Source organism: Alternaria metachromatica, assembly GCF_023757995.1.
Source record: "Alternaria metachromatica strain BMP 0045 chromosome Unknown scaffold_13, whole genome shotgun sequence".
NCBI classification, from domain to species: Eukaryota; Fungi; Ascomycota; class Dothideomycetes; order Pleosporales; family Pleosporaceae; genus Alternaria; species Alternaria metachromatica.
Genome location: NW_026055504.1, coordinates 544,693 through 562,610, shown reverse-complemented (window position 1 = coordinate 562,610; position 17,918 = coordinate 544,693). Strand labels below are relative to the sequence as shown.

The following is a 17,918-nucleotide window of genomic DNA, read 5'->3' as shown; positions in this document are numbered from 1 at the left end:
TTTAGCGGATCAGCGCACTCGTGGCCATGCACTCATTGCAACGGGGCTTCTTATTCAGGAAATCGATTCGGCTCGCTTTCTACGCTTGACGAGGTTGGTATGACTCGCACCTGATGCGCGATGTGAGAAGCTGTGTGCAGAGCGGATGCGCAACCGGCGAGTTCTGACGCGGCCCCGTGTTCGCCAGTTTCGAAGGACCTAAGGTTACTAATCAAACAAGCTCAACTGATGCGTGGAGTAAGAAACACCAAGATCTCGCTGATGTCAAGGCATTGTACGATACAGGGGTTCTGCGTTGTACGTTACAGGGAGTTTCCGTCGCGGGTCATTCCTTCATTAGATGTGCCAGGGAAGACGTCGCTGCACATTCCGGGAAAGGGTTTCCTGTCGCTAAATCGATGGCCGGCGTAGTTTAGCTGGTTCAGCAACTTCAGCTGAGGGGACCGGAGTTCAACTTCAAGTGTTGGCGATCGGATCGTCGCGAGATGAGCGGGAAGCGCGAAGAGATGGACCCAGGGAGTTGGTGCAACATCGGTGGCCTGATGCGTGGCTTCCTGCACGGGGCCAAGGCAGACCCCGTAGTGGATTCCAAGACCGGGGTGGCTTATGTAATCTTCGTCTGTGGATGCCGATGTCCCCTAATGCGGCGCTCGGCACTGTCACGGCAAACTCCGAGGTTGTTCGCAGGCATGGTCTCATCACAACCTTAACATCGGAATTGGCTACGTTCACTCGGACGGCCACTAAGCTGCGCGGGGGGTGATGGTGCGTAAAGTACACATGTAGTTTCAACTTTGTTGTCAGCTATCCTGTAGGTGCTGGCCACCCACGTGTAGCAGCAATGTGGTTTGCGCTTTCCACCTTCCCCAGTCCTAGTACACGTAAATGAAGTCTTCGTTTTTCATGTCCGTCAGGTCAGAAAAGCCGTTATCGTGCTCCTGTCTCTGATCTTGCGCCTCCATCTCCACACCCTTTTGTGTCATTTCTTTCTTCTTCAGCATACTTTCGTCAACCCTGACTGCGCTCTTGCCCAATTCTTCTCTGCGCTTCGCGTGCCTCTTGTTCAACAGTGCTAGGTAGACGGGGATCAAGAGCGCGATGATAGCTACGAGTGCGAACATGACCAAGTTGGCGATCAGGCCAGGCCGGTAAAGAGGCGCGTCGTCAACCGAATATAGCAGCGGGCCGATGACGTTGCCTATTGTACGCAGTTAGTGTCGTCTCCCATCAGGCCGTGAACGGATATTACTTACCGGTACACATCCCAATGAACACCATAGCCGACGTGCACTTCTTCTTCGTGTCACCGGCGGTGTTTTGAACATGCCAAGTGTATATCAAAGGTGTAATAGCGGCGAGGCATGATACAAGGTAGTAGCCAAAGAGTAAAACGCCTTTGTGCTGGCGCGGCACGGTCAACATCATTATCGTGCCGATTATGGGAAGGATGGCAACGAGGGCGATGGCAAGACCTTTGCGGCTCCAGCGCGTTGCACCCCAGGAAGAACCCAGGATGCAGACAATCTGAATGACACCGAAGGGTATGTTGAACAGGATAGATTGGAAGTTGGTGTAGCCGAAGTCGCGGATGATGAGGTTGCCAAAGGTGGAAATACCGCCACTTGCTATGCTATGCACGGAATGAAAATCAGTAACAAGATTGAGATATAGAGGGCCATTACTCACGATATCGCGATGATGGCAATGAACCAACACCAGGTCTTGAGGTCAATCAAAGTCTCCCAGACCTGATCCCACTTCCATTCTCCTGACTGGATGCCCATTTGGTTAGCCCGCAGACGCTCGACTGCGATGAACCTTTCTCGCTCGGTCAAGTATTTGGCTTTCATCGGGCTGTCCGGCATTAGGACGAGAACGACGAATGCATACACCACAGTCAGAAGACCGCAGAACATGAAGATGACCTGGTACTTGTACAACGACTCGCTGTTGATGTGTCCGAGGCCGTAGGTGAATAGTGAGCCAACAATGAAGGTGACTCCATTCATAGCGTTCCAGTATCCAGTCCGAAGGGTCTGTTCGGACCGGCGCCACCACATCGTTGTAGTTGCGACACAAGCCGGTGCGATCATGGCCTACAAGAACGAAGATACGAAGTTAGCATGCGATCCACGTGCATTCCCTACAGCCGCAACTTACCTCGAAAGATCCCAATACGAACCGCAGACCAAGAAGGCTTTTGAAATCAGTACAGGCGGCCATGATAGCTAGACTGCTACCCCAGAGGAAGATGGCTGTGCCGATAACTTTTCCTGTCGGCAATTTGACCAGAAGGAAGGCTGCGAGGGGCTGCATAACTAGCTGGGCCAAGTATAGAATAGAGCCGAGCCAGGAGTATTGACGTCCTACTAGTTTGGCGTCTGCTTGCAGACCGAAGATGGAGACGTAAGATAGGGAGGATTTGTCGAGCTGCTGGAAGAAGTAGGCTCCTCTATTCGTAGACACAAAAAGTCAGTCCATGTTTCATTCGCAGCTGATTAAAAACCACTTACAGCAGAAGAGGGAGGACGCGATAGTCTACGCGCTTGAGAACAGCGCGCTCTTCTTCATATGAGAATGATGCATCATCAACATGAGCGTTGGCCAGAAACTTGGCCGCCGCATCTGCCTTCTCGACTTTCTGTGCAGGCGTAGGATTAGAGTGCTCGATATGTGTTATGGCATCTTCTTTGTGGGCTCCAGAATGCATGGTCGCCATGCTGCTGCAGAACGAAGACTGTAAGACGCTTGGTTGCTCTCCGAATGACTTACCAAGTGACCGGCTCGTCTACTTATCAGACAAAAGCCCATGCTCGGATACCAGAGACCGACTGGTTGCGTCTCCCAATCCCGGTCGCATCCAGGTATCGATTGAGCGACGCCCTGGATGGCCATGTGCATTTCGAGCTTCCTGCTTGTGCTAGAAGCCCCTCATAGCTCTGTTGTTCCACGTATCAGGACTTGCGATTCCCTCTTCACTCGCAAAGATACCGGGTTTCCATGAGCTTTAGGCAAGGAGTGAGCTTCCCCGCAGAGCTCACGCGGTAAACTCTATTCCTGGCCATGATCGTCTCTGCTTCACTTTCCCCACGGGGGTGGATGCTGTGGGGCCTCTCTTCTAAACATTGGTTCACCGGTCGGCTATAGTGACGGGAGAATGCAAGATCGACGTCGTAACATGATGTGGTTCAGCGTTCGGGATTGACTGTACCGAATATCGAGGGGTGTGACCGGGGTAGCGATACACCGATGCATCATCATAGAATATTTCCAAAGCTGTTAAGAAACGGCTAGAGAGCGAAGCCTTTGATCGTCTTATTTCTGATTCAACTTCTACTCTTGTATTATTTGTTAGCGAATATGGCTGGGGAAAACAAGCAAAAGAGATATGCGCTGATTGGCACAGGCGGCCGTTCGTCCTTCTTCTACACCGCGATCGCAACAACCTACAAAGAAACCTCGGTTGTCGTAGCGCTATGCGATACGAACCAAACCCGACTTGACTTTGCGAATACACAGCTGGAGTCTCTTGGTCATGTCAAGGTTCCCACCTTCAAAGCGGCGGATTTCGATCGGATGATCCGGGAAACCAAGCCAGATGAAGTCATCGTAACAACAATCGATCGTACACACAACATCTATATCGTCCGCGCGTTAGAACTGGGCTGTAATGTCGTGACAGAGAAGCCTATGACCATCGATGCACCACGGTGTCGCGAGATTTTCAACGCAGTAGAACGAACGGGCAAGAAAGTGCGCGTTACGTTCAACTACCGCTATGCACCACATAACACCAAAGTGTGGGAGCTTCTCCGCTCTGGCGCGATCGGGAAAGTGACGAGCATACATTTCGAATGGATGCTCAACACGTCGCACGGCGCCGACTACTTCCGTCGCTGGCATCGCGACAAGCGCAACAGCGGGGGGCTGCTCGTCCATAAATCAACACATCATTTCGACCTCGTCAACTTCTGGCTAGCTTCGCGTCCGGAAACAGTGTACGCACAGGGCAACCTGAACTTCTACGGGCGAGAAAATGCCGAAAAGAGAGGTGTACAGGAGTTTTACACACGAGCTCATGGCAGCGAAGTGGCAAAGAGCGATCCATTTGCACTTCACCTTGAAAACAATGACAAGTTGAAGAAGATGTACCTCGATGCCGAGCATGAAGACGCATACTATCGCGATCAGAGCGTCTTCGGTGACGGAATAAGTATAGAAGACACAATGAACCTCCTAGTGCGATACGAGAATGGCGCGGTGCTGACCTATTCTCTGACCGCCTACGCACCCTGGGAAGGTTTCCGTGTCTCCTTCAACGGGACCGGCGGCCGTGTAGAGATGGAAGTAGTCGAGAACAGCTACGTGAACAGCGGGGGAGACCAGTCGCTCGAGGGATCACTTGAAACGCGATCAATCACACTCAGGAAGCTTTTCGAGAAGCCGCAAGATATCGAGATTCCGGATTCCGTCGGTGCGCATGGGGGAGGCGATGAGGTGTTGCTAGCTGACTTGTTTGGCGAGCAAGGTGCGGAAATCGATCAGGATATGAGAGCTGCAAGCCATGTCGACGGTGCGCTCTCAATTTTGACGGGCATCTGCGGTAACAAGTCGATGGCTACAGGACAAGTTGTGAAAGTCAGTGATGTATTCGTAGTGTAGATGGAAGCTTCATGCCATAGCTTCGCGGCATGCGCAGGTATGCCGTACTGGCCGGCGTGTGATAGAGAGCTCTTAAAAGATACGCGCCAGCGCGCAGCAATATGCAGCGATATTCAGCGCCTCCGTGGCTCAACTGTTGGATGTAGTGAGCGAAAAAGTAAAGTGATTTTGCAGGAGTAAGCGTCATTGTGTGGCAGCTGGGGGCGAACGCGACTGCCCGCGTCGCAATCGCGCTAACCTCGACGCGCCTCCCCACCACCTGCACGTGGTTCACGTTCAGGCTGCCTTCACGATCATCGCGCCCGACGCCCTCGTAATCGTCCCCGGCCAGTTCACAGATCTCAAAGCATCTCTGGAAATGTCACGATCAACACTAATTGGATTGCATCTCCATGTCAACATTCAGAGGCATTGTAGCCGGTAAATGTCGCCCCGCCGTGCCCGGCTGTCAGTACCCTGACTAACGCGTCACTGCAGAGTTTCCTCAGATCAGAATAGACTACTTCCGACAACAACCTGAACATAAGGCGCCTCTTGCATGTTTCTTGAGTCACGTGCATTCTGATCATTTAACTGGTCTGGAGTCGTTGCGGGCCCCATTCGTGTACTGTTCAGCTGCGACTAAGGAGGTAAGCGGCAAACCTATGTAGAATGTTTGTCATGCAAAAGCTAATGTGTCTTGTAGATACTCCTGCGACTAGAAAAATACCATTATCGCGTCAACTTCGCCAAAGGCATTCTCGAAAGTCGCAATGTCACGTACGATAGAAGCATGCGCAAGTTGGCCAAGGCGCTTCCTCTGGACACACCAACCGTAATCGAATTAGCGCCGGGCAACAGCATCAGGGTCACTCTTATCGATGCTAACCACTGCGTTGGAGCTGTCATGTTTCTAATTGAGGGTAGTGGCAAAGCAGTACTTTATACCGGCGACATTCGAGCAGAGGAATGGTGGGTGAACTCGTTGATACAGAACCCAGTACTTCTGCCATATACACTCGGAAACCGAAAATTAGACTGCATGTATCTGGACACGACCTTTGCCACGAAGAAAAAGCCCTATCGTCAGTTTCCGAGCAAAGCGCAAGGTATACAAGAGCTGCTCAGCAAAGTGAGTGACTACTCCGACGACACTATATTCTACTTCCATTCTTGGACCTTTGGCTATGAGAACGTCTGGATCGCGTTGTCTGCATTTTTGGGTTCTCGAATCCATCTCGACGACTATCGAGCACGCATATATGGCTCCTTGTCCGCATTGGACAAGCGACAACTGCGAGAAGCGGGACTCGACGTCCCAGCAAGCAATAAAGCACTCCAAGAATCTGGACTTGAGATCCGTGAGGCTCCTGCTTTATGCGGTTTCAGGTATGGAAATCACATACAACCGGGCTGTTTGACTTCTCAGGAGGACGTCCGCATCCACAGCTGCGAGCGCGGCATGGGCTGTTCCGTCCTAGACCGCGATACGAACGCGAAGATCGTACACATTATCCCGATCGTCACACGCGCCAACGGTGAAGATATTGCCGAGTTGGGTGCAGGAGGTGGAAAGGGTGACTTGGACCAAAAAGAAGAGCTGGAGTCTGGCGGTATGGGCGACGTCAAGAAGTTGATGGAGCTCTGTACTGCATCCATAAATGATGAACAGTTGCTTGAAAAGGTCATAACCTTACTCCAGCAGACTCTCTTGGGAGACGGCAAGCTCGACCTTGGTATGCAGCTACAAAAGCAGTTTGAAGAGACCCAGCACGATCTGTCCCTAAAGACCCTCATCTCTGTGCTATCATCGAATGTTTTAGAAGATTCGAAAAGCGGACCGCCACTCAACAGGACCATTAGGTTCCCATACAGCCGCCATTCTTCTTACTCCGAGCTTTGTGGCCTTGTCAGAGCTTTCAGCCCTAAGGATATCGTTCCATGCACCGTTGACGAGACCCGCTGGACATCTGACCTCAGCATGAGGAATCTGTTTGGCAGTCTCTGTTCAGGTGGACCTTTCTCTCACGACGCGGTTATGATGGAGCTGTACAAAGCCAGAGTGGACTACGAAGGCCGGCAGAAACGAGGTAGAGAAGAGAGCCCGATGAACACGCAAATGGCTGGCGATGGGACTGCAAGCCCGCCTGTGACCAAATTGGTCATGGAGGAAGCCGTTGCATTACCTACATCATATCAAGCTGCTCCGAAAACCCCGACCGCAATAGACACCATCCAGCCATCAACGCTTCCATCCACATCAGAGACTTCTCCGCATATCAGTCTTCATGATCAAGTGGCTGTCCAGAGTCCAGATCCTACAGTAATCGTTTCATCTTCAGCTCCCAAGCGAAAGACCGGGGCCTCCAATATTCCCTCCAGGAAGGAGCCGCTAGTACTCAGCCCCCACAAGAAGCAACGAGTAACGCATCGACAACTCGCGTATGACGCAGCACTTGGAAAAAATGGGCTTTCTTGGAGCGATTTCGGAGGCTTGGTGTCAACCAAGAGCAAGAAGACCCAGGATGAACAGGAGCTATAAATGGCACTCCGGCTTCGTGGGGGTTGTATACATGAACGAGTTTTGCGAGAACGTGCGACGCGTCGATATTAGTCTGTTGCAATTTATTTGACCAGGAACAATGCGGGAATGGCCTTCATATGAGGTGGTATAGGACTGTGCTCCTTTGTACCAACGTCACACACATCCATGAGCGTATTGCTTCCTGTGCAGTATAACTAGCCATAACTCTACGCTTCTTGAAATTCTCTTCGTCTAGCTCCTCTTCGTCAATTGCATCTTGTTATATATCCTCATCTTATCAGGCCGAGTTCTCTCCTCCCAGGAGCTTACCCTGTGCCTGAATGTCCATGTCGCGTCCCAGCCCGGCCTCTCTCATGAAGTCTGTCGCCTGCACCGTATCGACCCACCAATACTCACCATATACCTTCAACGGAAAGTCTTCAACCTTCGCACCTCGTCCGACATGCGACGCAACCGCCGCCTTGAGATCACATTCATAACTCCGCATCAAGGTCTGCCTCCCCAACTCCCAATCCCCAAAGTCGTGTAAAGTAGACAACTTAGCCCTCTTTTTCCAATGGTGTTGTATGGCCTCAAACCGACCGAGGTCAATCGGCAGCCCAGTAAATTCCGTGAACTTGCGTTCCATAGCGGAAGAGAGAATTTGCCATGCGCGTCCATGGCCGTCTGAGCATAGGTTTCCTGCACGACTACGGCATCTTTGACAGGAGTATTGTTGGAAGAATGAATGACAGATTTCGTGTAACAGGGTGCCAAGCATGTCGAAACTGTCTAGAGTCGGCTCTATCGTGATATTGTAGTAATAGTCGCGCCACGCTGCGCCCATCACGTCTGGATACTGAATGTGAAACTCAGTGAGCCAACGGAATTTGGATTTGCGGTAGAACATGTCAGAGCCGAAGAAGAGGACGTTGATCTGCGTCCACAGGTCGCGGATCGAGGGTATGGGAAAGACTTCGTCGAGACTGGCAGGTGACCCAGCTGGTGTGTTGGGGAAAATCAGCGACATGTAGTGTTGTATCCAGGTTTGAATGTTTTTCAAGGCGGCGAGTTGTGTGGTATTGAGTGTGTCGATGGGTCGGTCGAAGTACCGTACTGCCGTTCTCGTCAATGTCATCGCTTCGCTCCGGAAAGGCGAAGCCATCGTTAAGGGCTCGTGGCATTGATATCCAAATTCATTTGCGGCACCCTTGAACTTGAGTTTTGGGTGATGGTGAAGACGTAGGATGCAATTGCAGTAGGATCCATAAAGTCGTGGATCACACTGATCACAGCGGCACACCGGTTTAGAGTCGTCCGTGTCGACGAGTTTGCGAAGTTCTTCGAGAGTATTCGGGCATGGTAATCTCTGCTTCTGCTTGCGTCGAAAGACGTTTCTGAGGCTGGATCCGATATCGACCTCGGTGATTCTACGAGCAAAGTCTGCTTCCAGACCGCTTGAAATGTGAATTCCTGGCATCTTGATAATGTTACTGAGCGACCTGCGGTGGGAGTTGGTGTGGCGAGTGAGCCCAGGAGGACTTTATAACACCTGGAGCTCCGGTTTGTTAGGGGGTGATCAGATGTGAGAAACTTCGTTGACTCTACTGGCCACGCTGCGGAGCAATGCGTTCGATGATTCACTCAAATAAAATGTGATTTTTCCCTCTGATTTGTATCGTGATGTGGGTGATTTATACAAAGATAAACCGTGACACTACGATGGGTCATTTAAGACGAGCCATTCACAGCCTCCATAACTCATCTCATACCTGTACAAATTGTGGTTAGGTGTGGAGACGACCACTTCGAACGAACCCTGGCGAACCAACGTTTCCAACTTACCAACACCCGAACGTGGACACCCAAAGTTGCTTGCAAAGCCCAAGCAATGGTTCGTCCAAAAGAATCGTGTCGAATGAAAAGCATTCCGAATTTATGAAAGGCGAGTACGTTCCAAAGTTTTAGGTCGGGATAGCATTATGCAGTTAAGTGATACGGGATGCGTATGCGGAAGAACTCTCGTTGTTTCATTTGGTTCTGGCTCGTCATTGCTCATCGACTTCCTGAACACCACCTTCTAACAATGCATCAGTGTCCTACGCCACCTGCTACCCAGTTCATGAATTCAGGATCGCCTGGATTTGGGAACATTCCCCTATCCTGTGGCGGTTGTCCTTGCGCTTGCTGTTGTTGAACAGGCACGCCTTGATTCAACTGTTGCTGCTGTTCTTGTTGCCGTCTTCTTTCCTCCTCCTGTCTTCTTTGCCTTTGTGTCCTGTAGTAAAGCAGGAAGGCCAAAGCCCCGCTCAGGGCCAAGATGATGAGTGATTCCAGAATGTCCGAATCAATCTCGTCGCCATGATAGCCGTCTCCGTAAAAGTCGTCGCCGGCGGTATGCGTGTCGTCGTAATCGTCAGCTTCGTAGTCGTCCCAGCCAGCGAGTTCGGCTTCGAGAAAGGCGTTCAGCCACTCCGAGAGTGTCCATTGTTTCTTGACGACTATAGCCATATTAGCATTCAGACGTCAAAAAAATGCAAAGGATGATGACTTACCGGGATCTTCTTGAATAGACTTGATGTTGCCGTTTGTAAAAGTGTTCCACCAACTCCGGAACCTAAGCTTGTACAGTGCCAAAACGACAGGTAAATAGGCCTCACGTGGATTCGTCTCCAGAGCTAGATCATAGTGTCTCTTTGCGAGGTGGAAGTCTTGATCAATGCCGATGCCATTCTCATGCATCCAACCCAGATTCCACATGGCTTGTGCGCTTCTCATGGTCTCAGCTGCGGCTTGATAACAAGCTGCAGCTTTTTCAGAATCAGGTTGTGTTCCGAGACCCATCAGGTAATAATCTCCCATCTTGACCATAGCATCGACGTTCTTCTGTTCGGCAGAGCGCGTCCAGTATACCAAAGCCAGGAATGCGTCGCTAGCTAGCGAGGCCTTTTGCTTCATAAAGGGCACAAGCGAGTTGAATGTAAAACGAGGCTTGACTTGATCAAGGAGGTAGGCCACGTTGGCCTGTGCGACCTCGAAGCCTTGCTCAGCTGCCATCATGTAGCTTACGAGTGCGGTCTCTAGGTCACCATTCGCATACGCCTCATTAGCTTCGGGGAAAGACGTAGAGACGAGTTCGGCTTTCTCTGCTACGATCTTGTAATAGGTGGCCGCCAAAGGACAGGACTTGGATCGGGCGATACCGTTGTGCGTCATCTCAGCTAAGTAGTAGAACGCCTCGAGGTGTCCGTGCCTAGCGGCAAGTTCAAAGTATTTGGCGGCGACGGCGATGTCCCCCTGATCTAAGAAGAGCGCACCTAGCCGAACTTGTGCGACTGCCAAATCCTGGTCGGCAGCCGCGCCGAATAGCTCAGCAGCCTTTACAGCATCTTGAGGTACACCGAGACCTTTCAGGTACATGATACCCATAGAGTATTGCGACAGCGCATCGCCCAAGTCCAAGCCACGTCGGAACCATAACCTCGCAATCTCGAAGCTTTGCGGCATGCCTTCACCGCGCAGAAACATGCGACCAAGGTAGCCGGCGGCCTTCGCGGCCAGCTTCTCGACGGTAGGCGACACGTTCGCATTGGGCTTTCCGTTCTGCGGCCAGTACATGCGCGCAAGCTCCATGAAGCGCTTCTTGGCCGCTGGAAGGTCGCGCTTCAAAGTTCGTGCGCCATCGTAGTTCAGCTTGGCAAGATTGAATGTGGCCCTAGCATCGCCCTTCCGGGCCTGGAGATCCATATATTCGAAAACGTCGTCGAGGGAAGAAAAGGCATCAGACTGAGCGCTGGCGACTTTGGCATTGGGCCCAGAGCTGCTTGTACTTGCGCCTTCGCCATACACGCCACCCTGGTCGTCAGCGATGTTGTATGACTCCCGCGGCATAGAGTGGCCGCCAGGTGGCCCAGACCGCATGTATGCAATAGCCTTCTCCGCTGCCGCCTTGTAGAAATGCACAGCCTCTTCGCAGTTACGCGGAGTAGAGATGCCTGCCGAGTGCCTGTACGCAACAGCCATCTCTGACCGCACGTCTCCGCCTTCGGCGCCGAGTGTATAGTATAGCATAGCCTTTGCCTGATCTTGCTTGACTGCTCCACCAATGCCGGTCGCGTACATGAATCCAACCATGTGCTGTGCCGATGCATTGCCGTTCAAAATCGCGAGCTCGTGGTATCGCCGAAAGGCTTCGGAGTAGTTGCGCGGATGCGTGTAATTGCCGTAGAAGTTCATCTCGGCGAGGGTGAATATGGCGTCGGGATTCTTTTGAGCCGCTGCCTCTTCCAGCAGGGTGACAGCTTGTGACAGAGAATGCCCCAGCTGCTTCGGTTGTGGGTTTGTCGTCAACAGCTCCTGCTGTGGGGGGCCATTCATGAAGAGAAGGAAGAAGACCTCTTTCGCGTAGTACGCGCTGGTACCCAGGATGCCAGACTTCTTATCAAAGTTCCACCATGGTGCGGCAGCCGGTCTGATCGTGTGTAGAAGCGTCGTGGCCTCATTGAAGGCCAGTACGCCCTGATGTGGATTCGCGCCTCCTTCTGTGTTCCCCCATCTTGACTTCCAGGCCTCCTTGCTTTGGTCCGAAGAAACGCATAAGAATAGTGAGAGAAGGACTGCGAGTCTACAAGTCAGTCAGAAGCTTCCTACGTTGCCTGCGCAGGTGCGTACCGAAGAGAAGCGGCACACGCCGCGGTAGCTGTGGCCTCATTGTGGGTATATGTCGAAATTCAAAGTGATGCGAAGAAAGAAACTCATGGCGTCATCTCGGGAGGGCGGAAGCAGAGGCGCGACTACGTGTAGGCAGTCGTGGTGAGGTTGTTTGGAGAGGCCAGCTTTCCACTATCACGGCCGGGGTGCAGTTGCGCCCCCGATGCGTGGCTCCCGCAGCCAATGAGCGTTGACGTCACTCATGTCACAGGTTCACGCGCTGCAACGTCGCCTCGGGCTTTCCGCTTCGATTCGTAAACGACTTTCAGATGCCTACTTGCAACTGATATTCAGCGCGCTTGCTTCATACCGTCGTCGCTTGTTCCGCTGTATTTGCGGACGAAAGCCCTCGGGCAAGGGCAATCGACCTCTTTCTGCATTTGTCATCGGCGGAAGCACTAACATCCTTGCACGCATCGTCATGATTTCTATGTCCAGACGCGTTTCTACGCGAAGTCTCTCTCATTCATTATCGCTGGATAGCACTCTTCTTATCTTTTGACATTGTACTGGAAGTCGTATGTCATGACAGTTCTGAATACCTCGGCAGAACGCGAGCCCCTGCTCCAGCCTTCGATATCGCCGCCCTTATCGAATAGGGAGGGCAAAGATGATGAACAAGCCATTTCAACGTCGAGAGGCGCACTTATAGTTGGCTCCGTCGGTCTCTTGATATTTTTGCAAGGTATGTCTTCCAAAATCTCCGCGCTTCGTCACAACAGAATCCCGTCTTCGATCATGTACAATTCCATCTATGCATGGGAATGGTGGCAAATTAACAGAAGTCATGTTCTATCCAAATTCCACAAACTATGCGAAACAAACTTGACCTAATTTTCACGACAGCTACGAACATCTCTATCCTTACAACGACCCAATCATCTATCGCTGCAGATCTAGATGCCTTCGAAACTGCTAGCTGGTTTACCTCATCGTATCTCATCGCCATGTCTTCTCTCGCACCTTTGATGGGACGGTTATGTCAAGTGTTTAGTCCACGGTTATGCATGTTCTTCTCCACCATGTTGATAGCCATTGGATCGGCCATCACGTCCACATCTGTGTCTTTCGAACACTTTATTATCGGCCGCGTTGTAACTGGAGCTGGTGGCGGTGGCATTTTCATCGTTGCTAGCATCATGGCGATCCAGATGACCAGCCCTAAACGAAGAGGCTTGTATATGGGTCTTGCAAACACTGCAATGACAGTCGGTGTCTCACTTGGAGCGGTCATAGCGGGCGCGCTTGAGCCTAGAATTGGATGGGTAAGCGGACACTATCAGATGACGAGATCTAGTGAGCTCGACTAACACAATCACAGAAACCTTTATTCGGCATACAGGCACCAATAAGCTTCGTGGCCGGTTTAGGTCTCCTCTTTTCAATTCCAGCAAGCCATACTTCAAAGAACATCAAGTATGAGAATCTCTCGATCCGCGAAAAGCTAGCCCGCATCGACTACTCCGGGGCTCTGCTCTTGACCACCACCATTGTACTCTTCCTTCTTGGCTTATCTGGTCCAGAGGTTCTTCCAACGCCGATCATTCTATCGGCTCTTGCCCTTCCAGTATTCGTTCTAAACGAGGCCTACGTCGCTGGCGATCCCGTTATTCCAGTCTCCGTTCTACGATCTCGTGGAACCCTGTTGACCTGCCTTGGCACGACTGGCTTCATGATGGCCCGTTGGAGTATCCTCTTCTACACGCCCGTATATGCGCTTGCCGTTCGGGGTTGGGCTCCGGCTGTCGCTGGATCAATTCTCATTCCCACTAACGCTGGCTTTGCAACCGGTGGTCTTCTTGCTGGCGTCTTCCATATCAAACGCACGGGCAGCTTCTACCTTCATACCGTCGTTGCGATGGCACTGTTTCCAATCACTATGGCTGTCCTGGCTCTCATTTCTACACCAACAAGTCCGTGGGGGTTATATGTTGCTATGGTGTTCCTCAACGGACTTGTTACTGGCGCGGCAACGAACTACGCACTTGTCCATCTGCTCCATCTTACACTCCCGGAGGTGCACCCGATCGTCATCTCTCTCCTTGCTACGTTTCGCGGCTTTTCAGGCTCTTTCGGTTCGGCTATTGGCGGTGGCTACTTCGTTCGCGTACTGCACAAATCTTTGGATGAAGGTTTTGCGCAGGCTGGGTTGAAGAATCGCGGCGAGCTCACTCGGAGACTACTAGGCAGTCCAGCACTTGTAGGTAAGCTGGAAGGCAAAGACAGGGTCGTCGCGGTCGGGGCATACGCGGATGCACTCAAGGCATTGTTCCTTTGTGCCGTAGGACTCTCCATCATTGTGGTGCTTGTACAGGCCGGTACAGGCTGGAAAGAGCCGGAAAAGAGTGAGAGTCAAAGAGCGGAAGAGGAGGTGGAAGTCGAAGACGGGATGCCTGCAGGTGCTTGAGCTCAATGTCCAGTACAGCTATCTTTTGTCTTTCTCTGTTATGCATAGCCAGGTCAACACTCATCATTCTATGATGCAAGGACTGTCTTTGAGCGCTAACAGTCTCCTTTCCATACTCACCATCCTATCACTTTCTACGTCTACTGGACTTCACGATGATCTCTCACCGCGAGATTTCCCGGCGCCCTGTCATTTCTTGCGCAGGTACCCGTCATGCATGCTAGCGTCATCATCGCGATTCTCTCACTGTTTCCATCGTCTTCCATTGTATCACTCGGCTCCTACCCGGTCTCGCTTCGTCTGTTTGTTGTCGTTGGTGCAGGGTCCACTGCCTCGCGCCTGCCTATATAAAATTTCCCACGCTCTCACCTCCACTCTGCGACCCCACCTCACCAGCGACGACGTGCGGGACCAATTGTACGATCAAGAGACAGCGACCTCATTGTCGACCGCCTGCGACGCATACTCTGCTTATACAAGGTAAGTTCCTCTCACCTCTGGCGTATTCACACGTCGGTCTCCAGGCCCAGTCAGCCTGCTCCGCAAATTTGCAAGTGCGCACACTCAGTTTTGAACGCGTCGCGCGCAGACCGCGAGCTCCAAGCTGCTTCCAGCCTGGATTCTTTAGGCGCTCGACCGACGTCTGTCGCGCTTCACTGCACTGCTGCCGTCTCTGGAGTGCAAAAAGCTAACGAACTGTGTCTAGTTCACCTCTCTCACATCCTCCACAGTCCTCATTATGGCTCGTGGTCCGGCTAACCTGTATTCGACCATGGTATCCAACCCATACCCCAAGGCCAAGGAGCATGTTGCTCGTATCTCCGTTTGCGAGCTCTGCGACCGCGAGATCCTCACAAAGGATTGGAACGGACACAAGAACTCCAAGAAGCACCGGGAGGCCGAAGCCAAAGAGCGCGAAGAGTTAGAGAAGGCCAAGAACCCAGCTGGTACTTTCGGCGGTGACGCTACAAGCTTCGGTGGTGGCAACGAGTTCAGCGGCACCAACGAGTTTGCTGACGCCAACAACGAGTTCGGCTCTGGTGGTGACACCTTCGGCGGCGCTACGACTACTGCCAATGACGGCTGGGGCTCTGCGGGCGGTTTCTCTACTGCAAACACTACCAGCTACAACAACAACAACGGCGGCGGAGGCGGCGATCGGGCCTGCTTTGGCTGTGGTCAGACCGGCCATCAGAAGCGTGACTGCCCCTCTGGTGGAGGTGGCGGTGGCGGCGACCGTGCCTGCTTCGGCTGTGGTATGAAGGGTCACCAGAAGCGCGATTGTCCTCAGGGCTCTGGTGGTCAAGCCTGCTTCAACTGCGGCGAGACTGGGTAAGTCGAACTATTGTCGATCATTTTGGAGTGTCAAGCTAATATTTAACAGACATCGCAAGACGGAGTGCACTCAGCCTCGTAAGCCCATGGCTGGTGGTCCTGGTCGCGCATGCCACAACTGCGGAGATGAGGGTCATATGTCGCGCGAGTGCGACAAGCCTCGTGTCATGAAGTGCCGTAACTGCGACGAGGAGGGTCATGCTTCTCGCGAGTGCCCCAAGCCTCGTGACTGGTCCCGCGTGAAGTGCCGCAACTGCAACAACTTCGGTCATGGCGAGAAGCGTTGCCCTGAGCCTCCTGCTGAGGCTGCCGGCGGTGACTGGGGCGATGCCGGTGGCTCGACCGCTGCGGCTGGCGGTTGGGGTGATACTCCGGTTGAGTCGAGCGGCAACTGGGCTGACGACACTACCGCAGCTGCCGATGCCAATACTTCTTCTGGCTGGTAGACCGAGTGAGCGAGCGTCTTTCCATTCGCCTGTTGGTACAATGAAATCTCAGCATTGCCCAACATACACGATTCTTGTAAGGACGACTGACGGATTCGGACATCGATCGAGCCAATGGCTATCGGTAGGGAAGGCTCGGAGTCTGATTTGAGCTCATGGACGATGGAGAAGTTCTGTTAGGGTAGTGGAGAGGCAGCCCACGGGTATGCACTTGCAGTTACGTTCCAAGCGAAGCGCGACCATGTACAGCAAGGTACTCTACATAGACCAAACAAACACTAACCCTTGTACGCATATTCACCTGCGCTCCATGCTAACACATAACGGTATGCTACGTGACACTTGCTGCTTTTAGCTCCGCTGTATCTGCGTTCTGCTCTCGTCTACCGACCATACTACCTTGCTCAGTACATCGCGTGCCAGCCATGGAGACGACTTTCAGTCACAGATGATCACCACCCATTTGTCTTTGTCCAATAAGTAACAAAGGCGGCGGCCACGGTCGAAGGATACATAGTGATTGCTACAGATGTTTCTCAGACTTCTCATTCGTGGGACAACATTAACTGAATATAGGTATTACGCAGGTAAATTCCCAGCGCAGTGAAGGGTACGGCCGATAGGGGAGGCTGGGCTTGTCGTTCCTTATTAGCACCATTGGCAAGATTACATGTCTTTGCCCAGGGCCATGAAAAGGGCTTGGGCGGTTGATTTAATTTACAGAAGATACTTGAGGGGTACATGGTAGACCCTTCACTCACCTCTGACGGCTTCCAGATATCCCGGTCTTCTTCGTCCGAGCACGCCCAAAAAGAAGGCCGAAACCCTATTGCAGCTCGCAAACACTTGATTAGTTAGACTATTGGGAAGCAAAACGAGTGGAGCGACCTAGGAGAACATACACTACACGATGTCTGTTCTGCATCGTGACATAGCCAAGGTGGAGTCGGAACGACAGCCATAACATGTGAAGAAACTTAGCGGAAACCAACGATGACGAAGGCTACCACTACGGGATGACATGGCTGGTGGACATTATGAGGGTCCAGAGATAAGGGCGCGTCCCGAAGGTTTGCAAGATTCCAAGGTTCTCTCTGTATCAGCCCTGGATGATAAGCCCGGGGCGTGCGGCATCCGGTCCTTTTCCCAACCCGAGATCCAAGCCTCTTGGAACCTCCGGACCTCGTCGCCGTAAGCTTACGCGCATAGCCTCGTTCAGATGCCACCATGGTATTTGGAAACCAGAGCCTTCACGGTGGTCGTTTTGGAGGCGCAAACATGTGGCTGAAGCGACTTCTGCATCTCCTGAAGCAGCGGTCAAAACTCTCCAGCGGGTCAAGACTTCTAGAGCCCAACGGTGTCTAGTAGTAGGGCTGTAGCGCAACGTCTCCGCACCATAGCGCATGGAAGGCTCGCTACGGGGTCGCTGCTCGGCGCTACGGAGTTGTCTCCAGCTTCCCCTCGTCGGAACCGTTGAAGTAAGCTTTAGCGGTGACTCGTCCACTGATGCGCTAGCCCTTGACACATTGCCCTACGATCCGATAGATCGAGGATATACCGTGTTATGATTGATTGACGTTGCGTGAGAAGTCTTGCCACGGCGTAATACGCAAATTAGTTTGAACACTTGATCAGAGCTCGCTTCGTGAACCTATATGTCGTGAGACCACTCCCCATGTCTCAACGGACACCTTGGCAGCGTTGATGCGATCTTCTACCTTTGCGATATTGTTTGCTTTTGCGCAAATCTCCATCGCTGGTGTGGCTGCGCAGCCAATGTCTCCGCTTTTCCTTGTTACTCGGGACGAAAGCCACAAACATGTCAACCTGGACGAGCTGCCACCACATCGCGTGG

At 52.3% G+C, this 17,918-nt stretch overlaps 6 protein-coding genes across 6 annotated transcripts; 4 read left to right on the top strand and 2 right to left on the bottom strand.

The window, feature by feature from the left end:
* Window positions 1–872: 872 nt before the first annotated feature.
* Window positions 873–2,719, bottom strand: J4E83_006209 (uncharacterized protein; the record flags this gene model as incomplete). The annotated part of the gene is made up of 5 exons (XM_049333124.1): window positions 873–1,198; window positions 1,254–1,630; window positions 1,687–2,096; window positions 2,161–2,452; window positions 2,514–2,719. 5 exons carry the CDS (start codon window positions 2,717–2,719, stop codon window positions 873–875), a joined length of 1,611 nt encoding a protein of 536 aa, XP_049187814.1.
* A 641-nt stretch (window positions 2,720–3,360) lies between these two features.
* Window positions 3,361–4,662, top strand: J4E83_006208 (uncharacterized protein; the record flags this gene model as incomplete). The annotated part of the gene is made up of 1 exon (XM_049333123.1): window positions 3,361–4,662. The coding sequence occupies one exon, from the start codon at window positions 3,361–3,363 to the stop codon at window positions 4,660–4,662; it is 1,302 nt and encodes a 433-aa protein (XP_049187813.1).
* A 772-nt stretch (window positions 4,663–5,434) lies between these two features.
* On the top strand, window positions 5,435–7,183 carry J4E83_006207 (uncharacterized protein; the record flags this gene model as incomplete). Its single annotated transcript, XM_049333122.1, has 1 exon — window positions 5,435–7,183. One exon carries the CDS (start codon window positions 5,435–5,437, stop codon window positions 7,181–7,183), a length of 1,749 nt encoding a protein of 582 aa, XP_049187812.1.
* Window positions 7,184–9,256: 2,073 nt separating this feature from the next.
* Window positions 9,257–11,876, bottom strand: J4E83_006206 (uncharacterized protein; the record flags this gene model as incomplete). The annotated part of the gene is made up of 3 exons (XM_049333121.1): window positions 9,257–9,666; window positions 9,721–11,781; window positions 11,837–11,876. 3 exons carry the CDS (start codon window positions 11,874–11,876, stop codon window positions 9,257–9,259), a joined length of 2,511 nt encoding a protein of 836 aa, XP_049187811.1.
* Window positions 11,877–12,822: 946 nt separating this feature from the next.
* On the top strand, window positions 12,823–14,282 carry J4E83_006205 (uncharacterized protein; the record flags this gene model as incomplete). Its single annotated transcript, XM_049333120.1, has 2 exons — window positions 12,823–13,140; window positions 13,197–14,282. 2 exons carry the CDS (start codon window positions 12,823–12,825, stop codon window positions 14,280–14,282), a joined length of 1,404 nt encoding a protein of 467 aa, XP_049187810.1.
* A 739-nt stretch (window positions 14,283–15,021) lies between these two features.
* Window positions 15,022–16,063, top strand: J4E83_006204 (uncharacterized protein; the record flags this gene model as incomplete). The annotated part of the gene is made up of 2 exons (XM_049333119.1): window positions 15,022–15,614; window positions 15,667–16,063. 2 exons carry the CDS (start codon window positions 15,022–15,024, stop codon window positions 16,061–16,063), a joined length of 990 nt encoding a protein of 329 aa, XP_049187809.1.
* Window positions 16,064–17,918: the final 1,855 nt, after the last annotated feature.